This window comes from Rattus rattus, chromosome 2 (assembly GCF_011064425.1).
Source record: "Rattus rattus isolate New Zealand chromosome 2, Rrattus_CSIRO_v1, whole genome shotgun sequence".
Classification (NCBI taxonomy): Eukaryota; Metazoa; Chordata; class Mammalia; order Rodentia; family Muridae; genus Rattus; species Rattus rattus.
In genome coordinates, this window is record NC_046155.1 from 87,112,857 (window position 1) to 87,135,857 (window position 23,001).

A 23,001-nucleotide genomic window follows, 5' to 3' on the forward strand; every position below is an offset into this window, starting at 1 on the left:
AGACTAAAGCTTATGTTTTCTTCCCCCAATTTGGAGGTAATTTTTTTATTGGAGCATCCAAACATACAAAAATATGTTGATCCTAGATATATGATTCTTGAATATTTTCATAGGCATATACTTATAGTTACCACCTAAGTCTAGAAATACCTAATTCCTAACACGTCAGAAGAAACTGTTATTCACTCTTAGTCATTACTGTCTAGATAGTTGTAACTATTTTGATTTCTGTGTTTCCCACTTTTTGAATTTCAGGAGTTGAATTATGTAATACATCATCTTTTAGATCTGTTGTTTTCTAAAAACAGTGTCTATAAAATGTGTTAACATTGTGTCACTAGTTCATCTTATTTCTCTGTGGCATTAATATGCCGCCTTCTTTATTCGTGCTTTAGTTTATGGACATTTGACGGGCTTTCATTTGCGGAGTCAGTAATAAATACAGCTACAATGAAGACTCATACAGCTGTTGGTATGACACACTCTACTTGGCTGAACTTGAGCATCGTAAGTTCAGAGAGACCACCTCACAGGAAAAAGTTACAAGTCAAAATTAGGTACAAGGGTAAAAGCACTCTACACTGAAGAAAGAGTCACAGCATCACAAAACATAAAATAGGATTTTTTATCAATATCCCCCAGACTCTTCTATTTATTGCCTCTACATTTTATTGGATTTTATTGCATACCTTTTGTGAGCACTCATTATCTGGTAAGACTATCACAGATATTCTATAAAAAATAAATTTTTAAAAAACATTAATTTTGGGGTTGGGGATTTAGCTCAGTGGTAGAGCGCTTGCCTAGCAAGCACAAGGCCCTGGGTTCAGTCCCCAGCTCCGACAAAAAGAAAAAAAAAAAAAACATTAACTTTAGAAAATACAGTTTGGAATACATACACACACATATAGAAATTTAGGGAAACTCAAATTGTCTCTTTACTTGTACGATAACAAACCAAAAGTTTTCCCAGACTGGCTTCTAGCTCGATTTCTTTCAAATTTGCCTCTACCACATTCTTCTAGTGCCAGACAATGCACAACAGCTTCATCACCATAAGACCTCTGGCCTTGCATCACTGCATCCTAACTATGAGCCAGCAGAGCAGGTACGAGAAGGTCTCCAGATGTCATGCTATGAAAACACTCTAAGATCAAAGGCTCAACACATAGGGCTCAGTGTTGTAATGGTGTGAAACGATAATGAATCCAAGAGAAACCATACTTTTGAGTCCTGAATTTTCACCATTATTCAAGCTGTAATACAGTTCTTTAAGATACACTTTCACAACAAAGGATAGCAGTAGTGAACTATAACTCCTAGTTGTCAGAATCAAAAACAAACAGCCACTGTACTGTTTGTACTAAAATTACTAGCTGTTTCAGGACATTGTTTTGTGGCTTCTTGTCTACGAAATGCCCACATGTGTCTCCTGAATTCACACAGCCAACGTTTTTTCGCCTTCAGTACAATATTCAATAAATTACAGAAGATACTGCATACTTTACCTTCAAACAGGCTTTATTGTTAGACGACTGTATCCAGCTGCAGGTTAATGGAGTGTTTAAGGCATACTTAAGGCTCAGCTGAACTATGATGGTTAAGCAGATTACAGTGCATTTTAACATATTTTTGACTTTGTGGCCTTGTGAGGATATTGCTCCATGGCTAGTGGAAATGTATATGTACTAGGAAATAGCAAGAGAAAAACATGTAAGTATGTGCCACCTAAATGAAGTGTAAACCCCAAACTCAACTTCCCTTCAGCTGGATTCCCAAACTGCCTAAAACTCACTCCAATATTACATGCCATGGAGATAAAAATTAAAATTATTTCAAATTCTTTTAAATTTTTTAATCTCACCCATTCTTAAATGTCAACCATAACTTTCCAAACAAACCATCTTTCCTTCTAGGATCTAGTGACTGTAGTACAACTTTACAGAAAAAAAGATGGCTAGCTTGTATTCTGCATCAATTCTAAGGCCAAAACCCTTGGGACACACAGCTGTCAATAAAGTATACTAAATAACAAGGTATATCTCTCGCCTCACACTATTTCCAACTGCTCATTGGCCTTTTCTACCTAGACAAGAAATAAAAAAAACAAAAACCAATCGTGTAACATTTGAAATACTCTCAACTTCACTTAAACGTTCAATGTTAAGTTTTAAATGAGCAGTTAATAATCATTAGGAAAGAGGGCACAAACTCAAGCCAAACTCAAATTATTCCATCTCTAAAATCTTAAACTTCTTCTTTAAAAATAAATCATATAGCTTATCAGTCATGTAGAACAAGTTTAACAATTTTTCCAGAATCATACTCAGTGCCCTACACAAAGATGCATCATTAGAAACACAGTCAAGGGGTTGGGGATTTAGCTCAGTGGTAGAGTGTTTGCCTAGCAAGCGCAAGGCCCTGGGTTCGGTCCCCAGCCCCGAAAAAAAAAAAAAAAAAAAAAAAAAAAGAAAGAAACACAGTCAACAGCCTACTGCTAGCTAGCAAAGAGGAACAGGAGTATGTTCTTGATAAAGAAATAAATAAAACTAAACATCAATACTAAACAATAAATAGGCCCGTATAACATAGCTTAAAGTGTGTATGGAGAAGATACTCAGACATACACAGTACATAGTCACGCAGACATGCTCCCCTGAAAGACCCCATTGTAAACACACAACCGAAGGAGTTCCCAATTAAACAAGACAAACTGCTGACACAGCGTCAGCACGGAGACACAGGTAGTGACGTACTTCTATTTGTTTCAGTTGCCAGGATTCAGAGTCCATTTTTCAATTAGCATGGAAGCATGCAACTCTGACTTCCTGAGGAAATCACATGTAAACAATCAATGGACTGCTTGAGACTGAAAAAGCAGTCACAAGTTTTAAAAAACATAATTTCTTGAAAATACTCATGTTTCCCTATAGTGAAAAACAAGTGAAAGTGAAATTTTTAATTTCTTTAAGAGAAAGAGCATATTTTTAAATATTTATTTATTTTATGTATATAGGTACACTGTAGCTGTCTTCAGACACACCAGAAGAGGGCATCAGATCTCATTACAGATGGTTGTGAGCCACCATGTGGCTGCTGGGACTTGAACTCAGAACCTCTGGAAGTCAGTGCTCTTAACCACTGAGCCATCTCTCCAGCACCATAAAGAGCATAATTTAGACACATACTTTCCAGTTATTTACATAGCAACAAAACTGAGTGCAGATTTTGGTAGAAATGTTTCTTATGAATTCTCATTAATATATTAAATTAATATATATTTAAAATTATAAATTTTGTATTATCTAATAAATTATATAGTAACTTGAAAAAATGCTGACTAGTAACTCTAAATAGCATATATCTTACCTTTCTAATCAGAATTTAAAGATACTAATAAACTGAACAGTAAATCCACCTGACCAGTGGAAAAAACAGGCAAAGTAAATGCTTATTAAACAAATGAAAGTAGAAAAAGTGGGAATTCCAGAGTTATGTTTTTCATAGCTCCTTAATCTCATCATAGTTCAATTTATGAATTGTAAATGTGGCTTTTAAGCTCAGTGGGTATAACATGAGACTCTTAATCTCAGAGTTGTGGGTTCAGGCCCCACGTTAGATGCCAAATATAAATGTAACCTTTATCTGCCTGATGTGATTGTCATCCCAGAGGCTTACTGCTGAATAAGCTCACCCTTTCTAGTTCCTTCTAAGCTCTAGCTGGCTGGTTCCACTCAGCTGATCTGGCTCAAACTCCTCTCCACGCTGAATGATTCAATCTGGCTTCTCTCAGTTCTCACTGAATTGTTCTGCTTGGCTTCAAACTAACTCTGGCAATCTGTTTTTGTCTTATAGCTACTTCTTATTCTCTGGCTTTAACTGCCTCAATTCCACTGCACTGCACTCACTGCCCTGACTCCCAACTGACTCACTCTCTCTCTCCCTGAGGTGCTCTTAAATAGCTTCTCTTTCCTGTGCTGTTCATGTGAGAGTTAGGCATATCCTACCTCTGATTCATTCTGTCAGATCTTTCTCTGATTCATCACTTTGTCTGTCCCTCAATTAGATGTCACTTTCAATCATGGCTGCTTCCTTCTACAAACTAATTTTTCCCTAAAGGTGTATGCTATAGGCATGCCTGTATTCCAGCCAGGGGAGGTAAAGGTGTTGTGGCGTATCTACATTCCAGCCAGATTGCAGAGACTTAGAAGGTCTCTGGATATGATCAGAGCACCCACGTTGCTATATTAAAATTCTTCTACAATGGATTAAGTTTGAGCATTCCTTCAGCAACTACTCTATATTCTTGAATCTATCCGGATATTCTTTTGCTGTTTCTGAGTACAGATACATAGATAAACTTGCCATGGAGTTAGATCCCAGGAAACATATCACGAGTTAAAATGCACTTTAATATTTGTAACTTACCAACCACCATTTTTCAGCACAGCCTATTCATTTACACACCTGTTAGCAAAAAGGATATCTGGGAGATATTTTGGTTGGATTTAATAAAAGTATCATGTTACCAGAGGAATCAATAGAACATTCTAAGCTTACATATGGGGATTTTTATTTTCTTAATTACTTATTATATATGTAAGAGTACAGGTTCTCATGTACCATGTGCACATGTGATGCTCAAAGGATAACTTTCAGAAAGGTTCTCACTTTGTACAATTTTAAGTCCACATATGTTCTTTTAAGGCATGGGCTCCAGACACAGAATCCTTGTCCAGAATTGCACATGAGCCATCCCCAAGTTAGGCCCAACTTTAAAAATCCTTATGAAGTTGACAAAAACAACTAACCAGTACAAACACCAACTGTACTGTTGTACTGTTGTACTGTTGATCACAAGTATCAACTTTGTGATACTTACAATGATAATAGTAATAAATTAGGAAGAATAAGACTTTTAACCTATCCTTAAAAAACCATAAATCTGGTGTTGGGGATTTAGCTCAGTGGTAGAGCGCTTGCCTAGAAAGCACAAGGCCCTGTTGGTCCTCAGCTCCGAAAAAAAAAAAAAAAAAAAAAAACACAAATCTAACGGTGACAATAGTTGCATACCTAACTAAAACTGCAAAGGAAAACTATTTTTAAGCACTATTTTTAAAATGCACAATATTTCACAAGAACGGTCTATCTACATATTGATATACAGAGAAAAAGGTAGAAAAGAAAAATTACCTGAGATAGTTCAAGCCACTTATCTCTCACTTGGACAACTGCAACAGTCTCCTATCTTGCCACTTTCATTATAGCTGCTCTCTGTCAACAGCCCATAAATATGCCAGAACAGCTTTTCTAAAATATAAATTGTATCATAAATGGTCTTGTGACTTCTCATTAGGATTCAATTAAAATGAAATTCAAATACTAACATGGTCTACAAGGCACTCTGAGATTCACTCTTACCTCTCCTGCGCTCCCTAGACACTCACATTTTCTTTCTAACACCAAAGCATGCCAAGCTATTTCCCCCATGAAGCCTTTGCCTTTGCTAGTCTTCTGCCCAGCTGGGTGTTTCCCCCACGTGACAGTTCCTGATCAGCATTCATGTGTCAGTTAAAACACCACCCCTTCAGAGAGGCTTTCCCTGACAGTTACACTTGAAAACAACACACCTATACCTCCACACGTCCAGGCCTTAGTGTTTCTTTGTCCACTATTATGCTCTATTTTCTCCATGCATCACAGTAGCCAAACTGCCTCAAGTTATCTCACTGTGCTTTTCCCAGAGTTTTTAACATGCTACTAAAGCAGAAACTTACATGGAAGAAAGCTTGGCACATTTCCCATGCACAATAAAAACTGTTAAACACAGAAAGATAGACATAGATATTATTCCAGAACTTGGTGGGTAGAGGCAAGAGGACCAGAAATGCAAGATCATCCTTGGCTACATTATCAAGTTCAAGGCCAGTCTAGACTACATAAACTCTATCTCAAAAAACAAATAAAAGAAAGATGACATTTAAACTGTATTGTTGGGAGAAGGTCAGGAATAGTTTATCAGGAAGTACAAGGAGAAATAAGGAAAAGGAAATCAAACACGATCCATAAGCTTCAATTTTCATAGACTTGGAGAATAAAGTGATAGACTGTTATAGTTGGGTGGTTATCTCAAGATTTTTGCCAGGAGCTGGAGATATGGGTCAGCAGTTAAGAGCACTGGCTACTCTTCCAGAGGACTAAGGTTCAACTCCCAACATCACATAACTTCAGTCCCAGAGGATCTGACATTTGTCTAATTCCTGTCCATTTGAAGCATGTATACACCTTAAAACATTATTTAGTCTTCCCTTGAACATTTCCTAATGCCCAAATCATTACCTGATAAGCTAACCTACTCCAATTCTAGCTACCTGCCTGTAATTCAAAAAACAAACTTTAAAAATAATCATATAAATAACACAGAAAAATAATATAAGATAGCATTGTAGATAGAATTCAGTAGTTCTACTTCTGAGAATATTCCCTAAAGAACTGATGACAAAAACCCAAGCAACCACATTTAAAAACACTGTATTATTCACAATAACTAGAAGGTGTAAGCATGATAGTCTAGTACATACCCCCAAATGAATTTATTAAATAAAGTAGACATACATTTGGAATATTATTTAGTCTCATAAAGGAAATTTTAAGACATGTTGCAACATATATATACTTAAATCATTATGCTAAGTGAAATAGCCAGTCACAAATGGACAACTATTATTCACTAAATTTATCTGAAGTTCCTAGAGTAATCAAATCCAGAGATATCAAGGAAAATGGTGGTTGCTGGGGACCTGAGAAAATAAAGGACCAGAAAGCTATTAGTTTAGCAGGTAGGGGATACTACTCAGTTTTGGAAGGTAAAAATCATTCTATAGATAAATGGTGGTTGATGCCTACACAGCTAAGTGAATGCACTTACTGTGAATGAATTGCACACACGCACACAAATAACTGATTATAAAAGCATGTATATGTGACTTCAAACTAAGTTTAAAAATGAATACATGTTTGTACAGAGACACACACAATTGAAGCCATCTTGTGATTATATATCTTCAGAGGAAACTTATTTAACCCTTCTTGATTCCCTTGTGCCAAAATCAAGCTAGGAATCCAATCTTGATGACCATATTTAATTTATATACATTTACACTGGAACGAGTAACAATTTTTAATTATTATTTTTTCTTTTTTTTTTACACTCCAGATTTTATACCCCTCCCAGTCCACCCTCTGACTGTTCCATATCCTATACCTCCTCTCCAACCCCCCCCCTGCAGTCCCCATCTCCAAAAGGATGTCCCTACTCCACCCACCCCACCAGACCTCTAAACTACAAGTAACATTTTTAAAGGTTTTAGCTTTTTACAGAGGTTTTTCTACTGGATTTCTCCCTTTCAGCAGACCTAAGCTCTGTATTCTAGCAGAGCACACATAGCAAAAGTTAACATCTAAGGTCTTTGAAGATGGTAGAAACTCTTCAAGTGAAAGCTGACTTCAATGTCTGATAACCTCAAAGGCTTCCTACTTTGATTTATTTGGGGATAACTTAAGTCTTATGGATTTTGTTTTTGTTTTTTTCATTTTGGTAGGGCTAGAGTGCAAACCGGGAGCTCACGTATAGAAGGCAGTTGCTCTACAATTAAGTCATATATCCCGTCCTAGTATTTTCTTATCATGCCACTGAAGTTGTACAAATTTTTACCAAAAGTATTTTTAAATGTTTGACCTCTAGTTTATGTCAACTGATAGTTTTTTAATGTGTGCTTGTGTGTATGTACAGGGGTACAGGTGTGTGCTGTGCAAACACCAGAGTACAACCTCTGCTGTCTCAAAAACATCATCCACTTCCTACTTTATATGGCGTCTTGTTACCTTGAAGTTCACCCAGTCATCAGTCAGGCTAGATTGGCTGAACAGAAAAGCCCTAGGGATCCTCCTGCCTTCACATCCATAGCAATGGTATCATAAACATTCATGTCCATAATCAGGCTCTTTAAATGAGTTCTGGATATGAAACCCAAGTCCTAATGCTCTTGCAGCAAGCACTTTAATGACTAAGCTATCTCTCCAGTCTCTTCAACTTACAGGGCCCAATACTTGCTTAGTTCACAGCATTGTTAAGCACTTAGTGCTTAGTGATAGTTGTTCTATCATATTATAATAATCTCTTCTCTAAGCCTGGGTAAAATTTATTGCTTCTATTATTGTTATAATATTGCTATGATATATTATATTATTAACATATTAAAATATATGTAATAATGTTATTAATATAATATTGTTATAATATTATCACATCATTATTGATGTTAGCATTTCTTTTTTTGGTCACTTTTCTTTCTTTTTTTTTAATTGATATTTTTTATTCACATTTCAAATGTTATTCCCTTTCCTGGTTTCCCATCCATAAGCCCTGTATTCCACCTACTCTCCCCCTTCTTCTGTGAGGATATTCCCCCTCCTCAGCCACCCATCTTCTGGTCCTGATATTCCCCTACACTGGGGGTCCAGCCTTGGCAGGACCAAGGGTTTCTCCTCCTATTGGTGCCCAACAAGGCCATCCTCTGCTACATATGCAGCTGGAGCCATGAGTCTGTCCACGTGTACTCTTTGGGTAGTGGTTTAGTCCCTAGGAGTTCTGGTTAGTTGGTACTGTTGTTCTTATGGGATTGCAAACCCCTTTAGCTCCTTCAAACCTTTCTCTAACTCCTCCAATGAGGACCCCGTTTTCAGTTCAATGGTTTGTTGCTAGCATTCGCCTCTGTATTTGTCATGCTCTGGTTGGGCCTCTCAGAAGACAGCTATATCAGGCTCCTATCAGCATGTACTTCTTGGCTTCATCAATATTGTCTAGGTTTGGCAGCTGTGTGTGTGTGTGCATACATATATATGTATATATATACATATATATATACATATGTGTATATATGGGGGGGGCTGTATCCCCAGGTGGGGCAGGCCATTCCTTCAGTCTCTGCTCCAAACTTTGTTTCCATATCTCCTCCTATGAATATTTGTATTCCCTTTTTTAAGAAAGGACTGAAGCATCTGCACTTTGGTCATCCGTCTTGAGCTTCATGTGGTCTATGGATTGTATCTTGGGTAATCTGTGCTTTTGGGCTAATATCCACTTATCAGTGAGTGCATATCATGTGTGTGTGATTTGTTTTTGGTTGTTTGGGATTTTTTGTGTGATTGGATTTCCTCACTCAGGATGACATTTTCTAGTTCCATCCATTTGCCTATGAATTTCATGAAATCATAACTTTTGGTTCCTGAGTAGTACTCCATTGTATAGATATACCACATTTTCTGTATCCACATTTTATTTTTCTATTATTACATTGTTAATTGTCCTTAGCACTTCTGGTGGAGAACTTAAGTATCTATTTTGGTTGTTAGTTTTGACTAGCTACTGAATAAACAACATTCTTACCTGATTTCCTAAGGGTCTACCTTATATGACTTTTCAGAATCTAGGTTGATGAAAAAAATTCACCTATTTTTATATTTAGAATGGAGACTTTTAAAACTTCCTTGTAAAAGCATAATACAAATTTTAATTCACTTATATTTGCATTATATCAAGTATCTTCCTTTGAAATTTAAGCTCAATTGTTGCATACGTCCTGAAGGCTTTCTAATTTGTGCAGAGGGTTGGATGTCCCTTGCATGACAGTCTCATGATACCTAGCTCATACCTATTACATCAGTTACCATAGCAAATTGTAACTTTTATATATCTTTTATTATTAGCATGTTATCTCCTTGAAATACTTTGTACTCATCATTTTAGAATCTTCAAGGCTTGACTTATCCAAAATGTCAAGTCATAAATATGTTATAAAGCAGTCTTTGGAAGGAACCAAGCCTGGAGGTATCTTGATCTTCATCTTCTAGCCTCAAGAAATGTTAGGTCTATTTAAATTCTTAAAATCAAGTGTATGGTGCTTCATTGCTACAGCTCTAGCAAACTAGTTCGTTCCAGTAACAAAATAAACTAGAAGACATGAACAAGGCAACTGTATCACAGCTATACAGGAAGAAAATCTGGCCGACTACATGTCTCACTGACCTAACTGGAGAGGTTGGCAGGGATTCACTACTTTCCAAGGAAATCTGCCCTTTGCCTTCTCCAGCTTCTTTCCCGGCTAGCTTTCCCTGGCTTGTGACTCTTAAAACATCAGAGCTAACAGAGGCAGATTAGCTGAAACCTAACCCCAGCGCCATGTCCACTGCCCCGTCTCCTCTGACCTCTTCCATCTCTACTCTCCTTTGTAAGGACCGCGTGCTTACAGTGGGCCAACTCTGCTATGTATATAAGGAAACAGAAGCTCGAAGGGTTAGAACACAGGTATCTTTGGGATACTATTATCCTGCTTACAGAGTAAAGCTGAATGAACACACCGTGCAACCCACAAATTCTACTACATCTATATGCATATATTTTTAACAGGAGATATTAACAAGAATTTTCATAAAATCACTATTCATAATAGCAAAAAACTTTAAAACACCCAAGAGTCTATAAACGATAAAATAGATAAATTTACTATGTCCTGAAAATGAAATAATGTACAATACTGAAAAATAAACTACAACTATCCACTTCAACATGAACATATCTCAGAAATTGCCAAGCACAATGCAAGGTTAAAGATAAATGCATGTAGTCTGTTTCTATTTATCTAAAGTTAAAAAGCAAGCAAAATTACTGATATTATTTAGATGCACATTCATAAAGGGTTATAAAGTTAAGCAAGGGAGTGAACAGAATGTGAGTAATGCCTGAGGGAGAAAAATTTGATGAAAGAGAAGATGGGGAACAAAGAGCTTTCAAAGGAACCAAGCAACAACTATATTATCTGTCTGGTCGGGTCTGGTCTGGTTTCCCTTAAACCATTTAAATATACAGATATATAGAGTCCTTTGTGAAAGACATTTCTCCTTTAAAATTTCAATTATAATTAAATACATTTAAGATGTGCTGAATGTGAGTTGTATGAAATGTGTGATAAAGAACTAGCCAAACATATAGGTGATCAAAGAAAAGAAACCTATAAAGATGGAGAATACCTCCGAAAAATTAATGCTGGTAAGGAAGTTCTAGATTACAGAAAGAAGTATAAAAAAATTACTGGGAGAAACAGACTCTGACCCAAGGTCTACCAGAATAACTGGCTTCTAACCAACATCTCAGTTAGCCTAGATCTGCTTGTGCGTAGCAAGGGAACGCCAGCTGTGTTATAAACTGTCAGAACTGCCCACAGACAGACTCCAGCTCCACAAAGCTTTGTTGAGCTATCGCCGTTGATCAGTTTGTTTTGTTTAAATGAAATGCCTCTGGCACAGCAGGCTGGTCAGTTCGCTTCTATTCTTTCTACTCTCTTCATCTCCCCTCTTTTTCCAAGACATAGTACAAAGCTGGCCTTGATGGCACCTGAGCCTGAGACTAGCTGCATCCTCACAAGTCAGATACATAACATAAATTTCATCTTCAATATTATCATGGACTCTGATTTTCAAGACCCCACCTAATTCTCCCTCCCATCTCTCCCATTAGTTCTCCTCACATTGTATAACTAAGGACATTGCTCTTTATCACATGATAGAAACTACCTGGAGAAGTAAATACAGCAACTTTAGAAAACTGTTGACTACAGGTAGATGGGCTCTTTGTGGAAAGTATAGGTGGAGTAGAAATAAGACTTAAGTTCTAGGCCTCATTTTCACAGTTATCTTACAGCATTACTTGAACCCAATCTTTTCATTCTTCTAAGATTCAGTTCCTCACCTTAGGTAATAAGATTCCAACTAAACTCTAAATTTCTCCTATGCCATCTATACTAACATTTACACTAAAATAAGCTTTTCAGCATGTGCAGATTCTCCCTGCTCTGGAAGGGATGCAGAAAGCCTAGAGTGTGTGCTAGGGAAATAGGCTGACCCAATGAAAAGGAAAGGGGGAAGAAAATTACTTCACTGGGGAAGTCAGCCTCAGAACAATGAAAACAAACTTCACAGCTTTACTTGTGAGTGCCTTTCACTCATTGTGAAAACATGTTACAGAAATGTTACTATCCAATAAAATTAAAATATTCTGTCACATAGCCAACTTTTATTCTTAAATGTGATCAACTCTGCAACAGTAGAGATCTATTCTCCACTTACATATATAGTACTAGTTATCTCTCCAAATATTTTAATCCTATGTATTTCTAAAAGGAGAACTCAACTATTATGATTTGTGAAGGCAGAGGGAAAAGGTACACAGGGAGGGCAATCCATAAATACTAAAAGTTGAATAATAAATTCATAATAATAAATTTAAAACAAAAATGAAAAGGATTACAAGCAGCTTACAAAGGTCTTTGTAAGCAGCAACCAAGGGCATGAGCTTTAGCTTAGGTTTGATAAAAGCCACCGAGTATTTAACAGAATGAGGAGCCTAGCCAACTCTGTTTTCTTGACAGATACCTGGTGGTAGCATACACCCTACAGAAACAAAGAAAAACTGTTATGTAGGCTGTTATTACTAACAAATTTCAACCAAAGACTAAAATGCTCACTAAAGCTATGAAATAAATTTCAAAACTATTACAATATTATTTTTAAAAACTGGGGTTGCCTTGCAAATTACTTGAGGGCATTAAATAATCACACTTTAAAATCTCTTTTTTTTAAAGTCTTCACATTACATATGTGCACTTTTTTTCAAATAAAATTAACACTTTAAATAGTATTTATGATCATGAAGGCCACAGGAGTTTTAAATATTTACCTAACCATTTAGAAAGCACTTGGTATTCTAGGTATAGAAAAATAACATACCAACTTCCGTTTTTCCAAACCTCACATGTAAGTAATCACACAGGTAATGACAGTGTTGCAAAGCTAACCGGTACACTGTAAAATATACAGTAGAAATGGAATAGAAATATAGTATAATTCTGTCGTAGCTTTCATAGACAATTGATTTTTTTTAACTTCCTCTTAATTCCAGGCTGCTCCTGCCACACTGTAAACTTACTGCTTCTTTCATTAGCCCAAAACAAAACAAAAAAATTCAGAAAGAATTAGATTTTTTTTTCTTTTTTTCTTTTTTTCTTTTTTTTTTTCCAGAGCTGAGGACCGAACCCAGGGCCTTGCGCTTGCTAGGCAAGCGCTCTACCACTGAGTTAAATCCCCAACCCCAGGAATTAGATTTTAATCTTAAATTCCTAGGTATGTTTTGAAAAGAAGGCCTTAATTAACTGACATATATACAATATTTAATTATTATAAATATAACATATAAATATTTTATAATCATGACATTATTTTAGTATGTTACCTAATACAATATTTTAAAAGTCAAAAATTACTCTAACTCTATTCTCATGTAAAAAAGAACATTTATGTTGATTTGCATATTCAAGTATTTTCAAAGATGTTAAGACATTTAAATTCCATAAAATATTTCAACAATTTTATCACAAGAACAAATCCACTTTTTTTTTTCTTTTCTTTTTTTCGGAGCTGGGGACCGAACCCAGGGCCTTGGGCTTGCTAGGCAAGCGCTCTACCACTGAGCTAAATCCCCAACCCTGCAAATCCACTTTTTTAAAATAATATTTTCTTCAAAAAATTGTAAGTAAGTTCATTTTCCCCAATCATACTCTGAAAAAATGCATAGGATAGCAGCAGTAATCTTCAACATTAAAATAAAACTATTAATGAATAAATTATTCATTTGTGCCTCCATGATGCATTTCTTTATATACTAAAGGAAGCATAAAATTGCTGAATGAAATCAGTTACAAGTACATAGACACAGAGGAGTTCACCGATGTGTCCAAAGTTAAACATGTAGGCCAAGATTTGATCCTTTAAGCTCTCTGCCTCTGAATCCATAGGAGTTTCTCTTAGGTCAAGTTTGACCTAAAGTCTTGTCACTTGTAAATGTTTTTACAATTATCATATACAACACTTCAACAATTAGAAGGCCACTTAATCTTCTATTTCCATAAAAGAACTGATTTCTTAACTTTCTAAGATAATACCCATCTTTTCTAACATAGTACAAATCTTCTGTGTTAAATTACAACAAACAGCATCAACAAAAAAATTCTTGTACTATACTCTTTGCTGAGTTAAATATATCTTTACCTAGAAATGCCCAAATGGTGTCATTTCAGAGCACTAAACAGTAAATAACTGTGTACAGGCCTCTGAACTATTAGCATATACTTTAAGATGCTCAAGTGTTTCTAACTGAAGAGTAGAATCTGAGTAAGGATTTTCTATTCTAGGAAAATATGCTGCTGCTGTCTTTACAAACATAAATTGTATTTTCTTCCAGTACAAATAAGTGACATTACCTGGAATAATACTGCACTTAAAGTGCTTTGATAGCAAGAAAAAGGAAAAGTTGCAAGGAAAAAAGATAGCAAGGAAAAGTTGCTTTGATAGCAAGAAAACCTCACTAGGAAAAGAAGACTAGAATTTTTCAATTTACAATAGAACAGACCTAACTGTTCATAACTAATTAATAGATTGCAACCAAAATATTTAAATTGTAATGCTTCCCTGAAAACCCTCTACAAAGTCAGCAAAATGATGCTAAAGGGCTTTCCCAATATTAAAAATGCAATCTAGTCACATAAAATTGACTTTTATTCCAATCTATGAAAATAGCTGATACCAGCTGATAGCAAATCTTCTATTAACAAGTTTTCACTTGATAGACATTTTTGTAAACATTGTCTATTACTGCTGGCAGTAAACTGGGTAGGGGGTGTAACTGTAACTGGTTTGTTTGTTTTTTTCTAGCATCTGGCCAAATAATAAGGGAGCATAAGAATGGCCTCTAAAGCAGGGCAAAGTGGTACATTCAAGAGCAGGAGACAGGAAGACCCTCCAGGTCAAGGCCCACCCAAGATAGCCAGACAAGAATACACAGCAAGACCCTGTCTCAAAAGAGAAAAGAAAAATAGCAGGAAAATGTTTTCTCGTGAGTATATACTTCATACTACTATATACAGATAAGTGTTTAGTAGGCCATAAAAATCAATGTAGTGAGTCACAGATTATTTTGAAGGGAACACAAGAGACAGAGAGACCAGTGCCTCAAAAGTGTTAAGGACAAGAAACTTTTGTTTCCTGTCTTCTGGGTCACATTATGAAAAAATATCACTAATCAGCAAAATCTTACACCTAAGGATATACAATCCTCCACAAAGTTCCTACAGTTACCCTCTAAGTTGCAAAGAACACATCTCTGTGAACTGAAAACTCTACTCAGACCCTAACACTGCCACTTTTTTGGCCCTAGATCCTCTGTCTGCCTGAACACGTGCATGTCTAAACCAATGTTAATGTTACCCAACCAAACACAGTTCGTGGAAAAGATCTGACATGGGGTCTGCACTCGGTAAATGCTCAATATACCAGCTATACTTTAAAGGATCTCTTGGTGGTACAGACCAGGTGGACTTCCCAATGCAATCCAGATACAAGTTCATTCCCTTGAGATGATTTCAATGCCTTCAAAAACAAAATATGAAAGCCTGTGGGGGTTGATGGAGGAAATGTTTTGGGCATCTTTCCACACATTACTAAGTTTAAAGGTTAAATTGCTAAAACTTTCTCCTAATTATGCAAGAAATACACAGCCCATGAGTTAGTCTGTAAAAACATTTTTAATTATATTGATGTATACTGCTGTCTATTCATCTAAACCAAGTCTCAATTCCAAAGCTCATTTCTGTTCTTTAAATTGTGAAAATACTCATTTGTCCTCCCACATCACCACTCCTGAGGAGCCTGTGCTGTTGAAAAATCTGCATGCACACTCATATTCTAAAGGCGGCTTGTCAACTCCAGTCAGGCATCCTCATTTTAATAGCAAAAAATTTGTACCAAAATGCTATTTGTAGGAGCTTAGTATGTCCAAAGTGGGAGCAGTCAATCTATTAAACCTCAAGTCGGTCACCTCATTCTTGAAAACTCTCCTCCTGCATAAGCCGAGTCAGAGGGTGAATGATTTCCTTTCCACTCATGGTAAAAGGCCACTGGTTTCTGCTTTTTTGGAAGAGTCCCTTGTCCTGGGGCAGCCTTTCCAGCCAGAACACAGGTTCCTGCCCCTTGCTTTCCGCAGAGAGAGCCCAGGTTCTTTAGCAGCTGCGCTCCTGCTCCGGAGACAACGCAAGCGGTCCACCCCACGCTCCTCTCGTCCACCCCGCTCTCCTCTTACCAGACCCATGCCCGCCCAAGAACCCTACCTGTTCTCGAGAAATACAAGGCAACGACGGTCTCCTGAACATCTTGCCACTGCCATAGTAACCGGCCGCGCTTTCTCCCAGCGACACGCAGCTGGACCTCCTCCGGGGTCTGATCACAGGCACTTTTTCATCCGCGGCACTCGCCGAGCGCTGGGTAGGTGAGGCTCCCCGGACGTGAAAGAAGTGGTCCAAGCCCAGGGCTAGCAGGCATCCCGCGCCCCCGACCAGGCACGACAGCAGAGGCCTGAGCGCGGGCGGCAGAGCCCCGAGGCCGGAGAAGGACACCCACCACACCAGGCCGGCGAAGAGCAGCACCAGGACGCCGTGCCGCAGCCTCACGCGGGGCGCGAGCGTCAGCAGCCCCACGCAGCTCAGCACCAGGCAGAGCCGGCCGGCCGCCGCCGCCGCCGGCTCCCCGCGCAGCCACGACCACCACTGCCACGCCGCGAAGTCGCCCAGGTAGCAGCAGGCGGGCAGCGCCAGCAGCCACCAGGAGCCGGCGCCGCGGCCCGGGCCGCGCTGCGCGCGCGTCAGGAAGCAGGTGAGGAAGAAGAAGGCACAGGCGATGCTGAAGAGCGGGCTGAGGCTGAGCGAGCAAGCGCTCAGCAGCGTCCGAAGCCCGGTCGCCGCGGCCGCCCAGCGCTCGGGCCCCGCGCCCAGCAGCGCGGCCAGGACAAAGGCGGCCAGAGCGGCGAGCGAGAGGCGTGCCCCGGCGCGGAGCGAGGCCGCCGGCGGCTCCACGTTGCAGAAGCGGCAGAGGTGGAAGAAGAAGCTGCGCGGAGGGTCCTGCCGCAGCGGGCTCACGCAGCTCTTCACGTAGCCGTTGCGCAGGCTCTCGGGGGGCGAGGCGGCTGCGACCGCGGCCGGCGGCGGCGGCGGCGGCGGCGGTGGCGGCGACCTCATGGCTGGCGCGTCCGCCGCGCTCGTCCTTCCTCTTCATAGCCCCGGGCCGCCGGGGAGGCCGCTGGCGCTCGCCGACCCCGTGCCCTCCCCGTTCCGGGCGCCCCGAGCTTCGCAGAGCGGTCACGGCTGCGCCTGCCGCCGCCGCCGCCCCGGATCCCCGGCGCGCGGGCTGAGGGGCGGCGGCGCCCGCCTCATGCCCGCAGTGGAGAGCGGCGAGAGGGGATTCTCGGTATCCCAGGGCCGGCTGCCGCGGACGCCTTTTCCCTTTCCCCTCAGGCACGGCTCGGGACGGGAGACGGCTGCGTCGCCTCCCAGCTCCCGCGCGCTGCAACAGTTACCTCACGGCCGCAGCCTGGTCCGTTGGGCGCGCGAACGGGCGCTCCTCCCCCGCGGCTGCCCCTGCCGGGCGCGCGCCCCGCCGGCGGCCCCGCGCGCTCCTGTGACTGGGCTTGACGCCTCTCGGGCGGCAGCCGCCCGCGTCAGGATGCGCATCCGGGACCCCGCGGGTGAGCGCGTGCCCGCGGCCCGTTTGGTCCCTCCAGTGAGACAGCCATCGCGTCTGGCTGCTAGACTCGGACCCCTCCGGGAGCGCCCTGTGGCCACGGAGAGCTCGACTGCTGAAGTTGGATGACGAACCCCCGGACTGCCACAGAGCGATGAGCTCTGGACCCCAAGGGCAGTGCCTAGTGAGGTGAGAGTGGGCTCATGGTGTGCCCTCAGACTGTGTGAATGGAGATGTGACGGGGGAGGCTCAGTCAACACTGAGGCCAGACCAAAAAGAAGAAACTCAACACTATCAATCACATCTGGCTTCCAAGGCAAGGTAGATTTGGGGCCCAGCAGCAGGCCTGGAATCCCTTCAGGGTTTCAAGAGGGGATGGCCCCTGGAGAGTGCACTCTGATGGCAAGCATGTCTCCCTGAATTCCTTTTCAGTGAGGCTAAGAACTAATATCCAGCACTGTGTTTGGCATCCTTGCCAGACATGCGCTGCTTCACACCCCTGTCACTCCACCACAGCATAGACTTGCTGTCCCAAAAGTTCTTTCCAAGTGAGAGAATTTTTCTGTGCAACAGTGTTCTGGGGGGAGAGGAGGGAAGGGAGTCCCATAGTCTTAATACCACTCATCAACTTGAATGGTGTTGGCCCTGAAAGAAGCCAATTATATATTTTCTGGGAAAGACCTGTGAAACTGGTGACACTGGAGAAGACAACAGTAGAAGTGATATTAGCAAAGACAGACTTAAAAGTTGAAGAAAAGAATTTTGCTAAACGAAGGGGATTGCCCTGGAATCCAACGTAATAACTGCCTTAGAAAGTGTAAACTGTTTCCCTCTGCCGAAACTCCCCTTCAACCTCATGACAGACCTGCTTTTCTTAAAAAGCTAATTCCACATTTTTCCAGGGAGATGAGAAACCTTACTGTGTGGTAAATCCCACAAACAGGCCTATTTTTCACCAATTAAGCTCAGCCCACAGCCATGACCTAAAGCAGACCATTTTTATATATAGTTATAATTCACACACATAATAGAAATCACTGAAGAATTAACACAAGAATTTGACAAATGTGGGGAAAGACCAGAATTTCCTTGTTTTTTTTTAATGTGTTGGATAAAGAAAAAATATTTAATAGAGTGTTCTAATGGTTACCCAAATGTCTTAAATGATAAAAATTCATTTCCGCTAGACATGAAAAGTGGAAACTCACTTTAGCTAAATCCCATACACAGAAATCATCACACATGCACACGCACACACACACACACACACACACACACATACACACATGCATACATGCATAATCAACTGAAGATTAAATAGGAAACTTAGCCTACATATTTAGAGTTTGTATAGAACGGCATGACAAAACAAACATCACCATTACTAAAATACCCATTTAGGTAATTGTTTTAAAATAATAACTTATAAAACAAGTTCAAGTTACTCTATTGCTATTTTTAAATCTGAGTGTGTCATCTGAGATAAAATAGACATTTTAATGAAAGGATTGGTGGACTAGACACCATTCCTTGAGTTGAATTCCAACCAGATATTTATTCCCTGATAGTAAGCAAGTCATGGCTTTTGAAGATTGATTGATTGATTGATTGATTGATTTAATATAAGTACACTGTAGCTGTCTTCAGACACACCAGAAGAGGGCATCAGATCTCATTACAAATGGTTGTGAGCCACCATGTGGGTGCTGGGATTTGAACTCAGAACCTCTGGAAGAGCAGTCAGTGCTCTTAACCACTGAGCCATCTCTCCAGCCCTAAGTCGTAGCTTTTAAAAAACTCATTCTTTCCCATTGTAAAGAGAATCAATGAAACTTAATGACTTTTAAAGTCTTCTGGCTTTAAAAAACTACAATGTCTATATGCCAAAACCATGGAGGTATCTTTAAGGTTCTTCTTTCAAATTGATACAAACAACTTGTATTATTTGCGCCCACACACTCAAATTAACCACATTTTCATTTTTTGATAAATGAAGATGTCTATACAAACGGCTATTGCCTGGAAAATAGAAGTCAAAGCCACTTTCACAAAACTGCTTTACTTTGCAATTTTTTAAACATATTTTATCTGTCATCAAAATCTTTGTAGGTCTAAAAGCCCAAACACCCATAGATGGAGCACATCCCTCTGTATACCAACCCAGAACCTGAGAATTCTAAAATAAAATGTAAGGATTGTGACAAGACGATCAGAAGTTTACTTAACAAAAAGAATGAGCTAGCTATGTTTATAATAACTCCCTTCTATATTTATAGTCTTTGTCAAAGATTACTGGGCTGCATTTCTTAGAGGTTAAATTAATTATTCTACCAAATTTAAACAACTAATAGATTTCCTTAGTTCTCGTCTTTAAGTTCAAGAATATATGACTGTTAGATGTTGTGACAGAGACCTGATATACACACCAACTTCTCTTAGCAATCTCTATCCAGGCCCTGTTTTATCCAGATTAGCCTTGATCAACTATCTTCTCTTTTCAGTTTGATCAATGACATGGAAGCCTGGTGCTTACTGCTCATCTCCCAAGTCATTCTGAAGCAATGCATCCCCCTATGTATTATTTTTTTTAATAATGGGGCCTTTGTCAAGTTCCAAATACCCAGAGTTGCCATGTGTGGTTTAATATGAAGGGTAAGAATTTTGTTCAGTATCCCTTAAAGGAGAACCTACTCCAATAAGCCACTAATATTTCCATTAACTCTGGAGGAACCTGTCCTGATGTTTTCATTCTCAGGGCCTAAAAATGACCCTAAAAACTAGTTTAGTGACTAAGAACACTTTTATCATTGACAGATTGTTAGCTTACTACAGCCATTGTTTCCCTACAAGCACCATTTGAAACATTACAGCACTAGGGTCTACCTCACGGGTAAAATGCCTTCTGCATCTGAACTCTCTAGTGCTAGTCATTAATACATCAGAAATGGTTCTTAGTAAAGACAAAAGACAAAGAGATCTTGCATGGGTCTCAACCATTTTCCCTTCCATCATATCTTCTAGTTACTAATTCCCCACCACTTTGTCTTGGATTTTTAACTGGTTTTTTTTTTGGGGGGGGGGATAGAATTTTTTCCTAACTCTTAAATCCAAAAGTAAAGAAAATCCATTTCTAGAGCAATATTCTCAAAAATTACTTCTGAAAATCAAATTGTTTTCAACAAATCTTGGCTACTGCACCTATTCCTCCTTACAGTTATGGAAACTTATACGTAGAATAGAATAGGACATAAAACTGAACAAGGTATGAGACTCTCATTTTTATTGTCAAACAAAAGACAACTGAGAATCTGACAACTATGAGAAGTTGGGCATGGTGATACATGACGGTTATCCCAGCATTCAGGAGGCAGGGGCATGAGGAGTCCTAGGGCACCCTAGGCTACATAGGAAGACCCTAGTGTATCACCAAAACAAGGGAAAGGAAGGGGGAAAGTGGGAGGAATGGGAAAACAGAAGACAAGGAGAGAATGATGGAAGAGGCTGTGAAATAGTAAGAGGCCTTAGAGTATTTGAGAATCATGGTTGAAAATGATAACGTACAATAGGAACAGTATTAAAGACCCTGACACTATTGCTGATGCCAAGAAGTGCTTGCTGGCAGAGTGTCCCCCAAAGCTCCCAGGGACTAAAACCACCAATCAGAGTACACATGAAGGGATCCATGGCTCCAGCTACATAAGTAGCAGGGGATTGCTTTATCTGTCATCAGTGGATAGGGAGGCCTTTGGTCCTGTGGAGGCTCAATGCCCCAGCATAGGGGGTTCCTACAGTATTGAGGCAGGAGTGAGTGGGCAGGTGGAGGAGAACCCTCATAGAGGCAAAGGGGAAGGGGGATGAGACGGGTGCATCACAGAGGGGAGACTGGGAAGGGGGACAATATTTGAAATATAAAGAAAACAACCAATAAAAGTATTTTAAATAACTAGTAAGTATTATATCTCTCTGGGAAAATGTGGAATTAGAAAAAAATGTTATGCAAATGATAGGCTGCTTTTTGTTTTGTTTTGGTTTGGTTTGGTTTGGTTTTGTGTTTTTGTTTTTGTTTTTGTCTCTGTACAGAGCCCTGGCTATCCTGGAGCTCTGTAGACCAGGCTAGCCCTGAACTCACAGAGATCCAACTGCCTCTGCCTCCTGAGTGCTAGGATTAAAGAAGTGTCATTACAACCAGGCTTTGGCCGCCCTTTTTTCAAGTATAAGTATCCAGACCACTCAGTAGATCCTTAGCAATACTGAGCTAAACCAATCTATGAAACCCTGGTTAGAAATTAAGTAAGACATCTAGAATAGGCCACCATAAAAAGGAATGGTTTTTTAAATCCTGAATGTTCTTCCTAAATGTAACCTCACAGAATTTTGTGAAACACAGTCCTTATTTCTTAGGGGGGGAAAAAAAGACACAAACCAATCTGGCACATTTAAGTATCAAAGAAATCTTCAGGAATAAGTAAATTAACCAGTGCCATGGATGTTCCTAATTTCTAATATTAAGATTTTTCCTGTAAGGTTTTTGAAAAAGTGAGAAATTCAACATTTACTAACTTACATTAAAACATAAAAACTAATTTTTCTCCAGTATAGAAAAGATGATTTTGTTTTAAATATTCAGGCAACTCTGTAGCCTAAAGGGGTTTAAAATATCTGTTTTCCTTTCAGCTAATATCCTTCTCAGAATGGAGCATGACTTTTACTTTTTCCTTTATTTTTTAATGTGTCTGTGTATGAGCTATGCATATGTGCATATATGCATGTTTACATGTGTGGGGCATATAATATGTAGGGGTACATATATGTATATACATGTGGAGGACCATGGTTTACTACCTTATTCGCTGAGGCTGCATCTCTAGCTTATCCGAGATCTCACCAATTCTAATCCCCTGGCCATCTTGCTCCCAGGATGCCATCTGCAGCTTCCTATTGCTAGAATTACAGGTGGAATACCAGGCCTACTGGACATTTAAAGATCTAAACCATGTTCCTCAGACAGCAACTACTTTATCCATTGCCCAGCTCCTTACTCACGCTCAATCCATAAAGTATCTATTTGCAGAATAATTACTAGACTATATTCAAAACTAGACTATAAACAGTTTTTCTTAGCTTCCTGAGAGTTACAGCTATCTCTAGGAAAAAGGGAATATGCATATTAACTATTTAAAAGTGCAACATACCACATTAGTTAAAAGTATTCACAACTATTAAGGGAAAAAATCATTCTCTTGAGAATGCCCCCACTATGTGTCTCCCATGCTATCAGTACCTCTCCTCTATGATAGTTCTCTCCCTACTCTTTTCATCTCT

General features: G+C 39.6%; 1 protein-coding gene across 1 annotated transcript in view; it reads right to left on the bottom strand.

Annotated features, from left to right (window-relative positions):
• The window catches only part of Pde3b (phosphodiesterase 3B), a 119,145-nt gene extending 96,541 nt beyond the window's left edge, over nucleotides 1-22,604 (bottom strand). Inside the window, 4 exon segments of the mRNA XM_032895065.1 lie at nucleotides 16,275-17,193; nucleotides 17,195-17,485; nucleotides 17,516-17,860; nucleotides 22,522-22,604. Coding sequence (XP_032750956.1) covers nucleotides 16,275-17,193; nucleotides 17,195-17,485; nucleotides 17,516-17,860; nucleotides 22,522-22,604 — 1,638 coding nt within the window.
• Nucleotides 22,605-23,001: the final 397 nt, after the last annotated feature.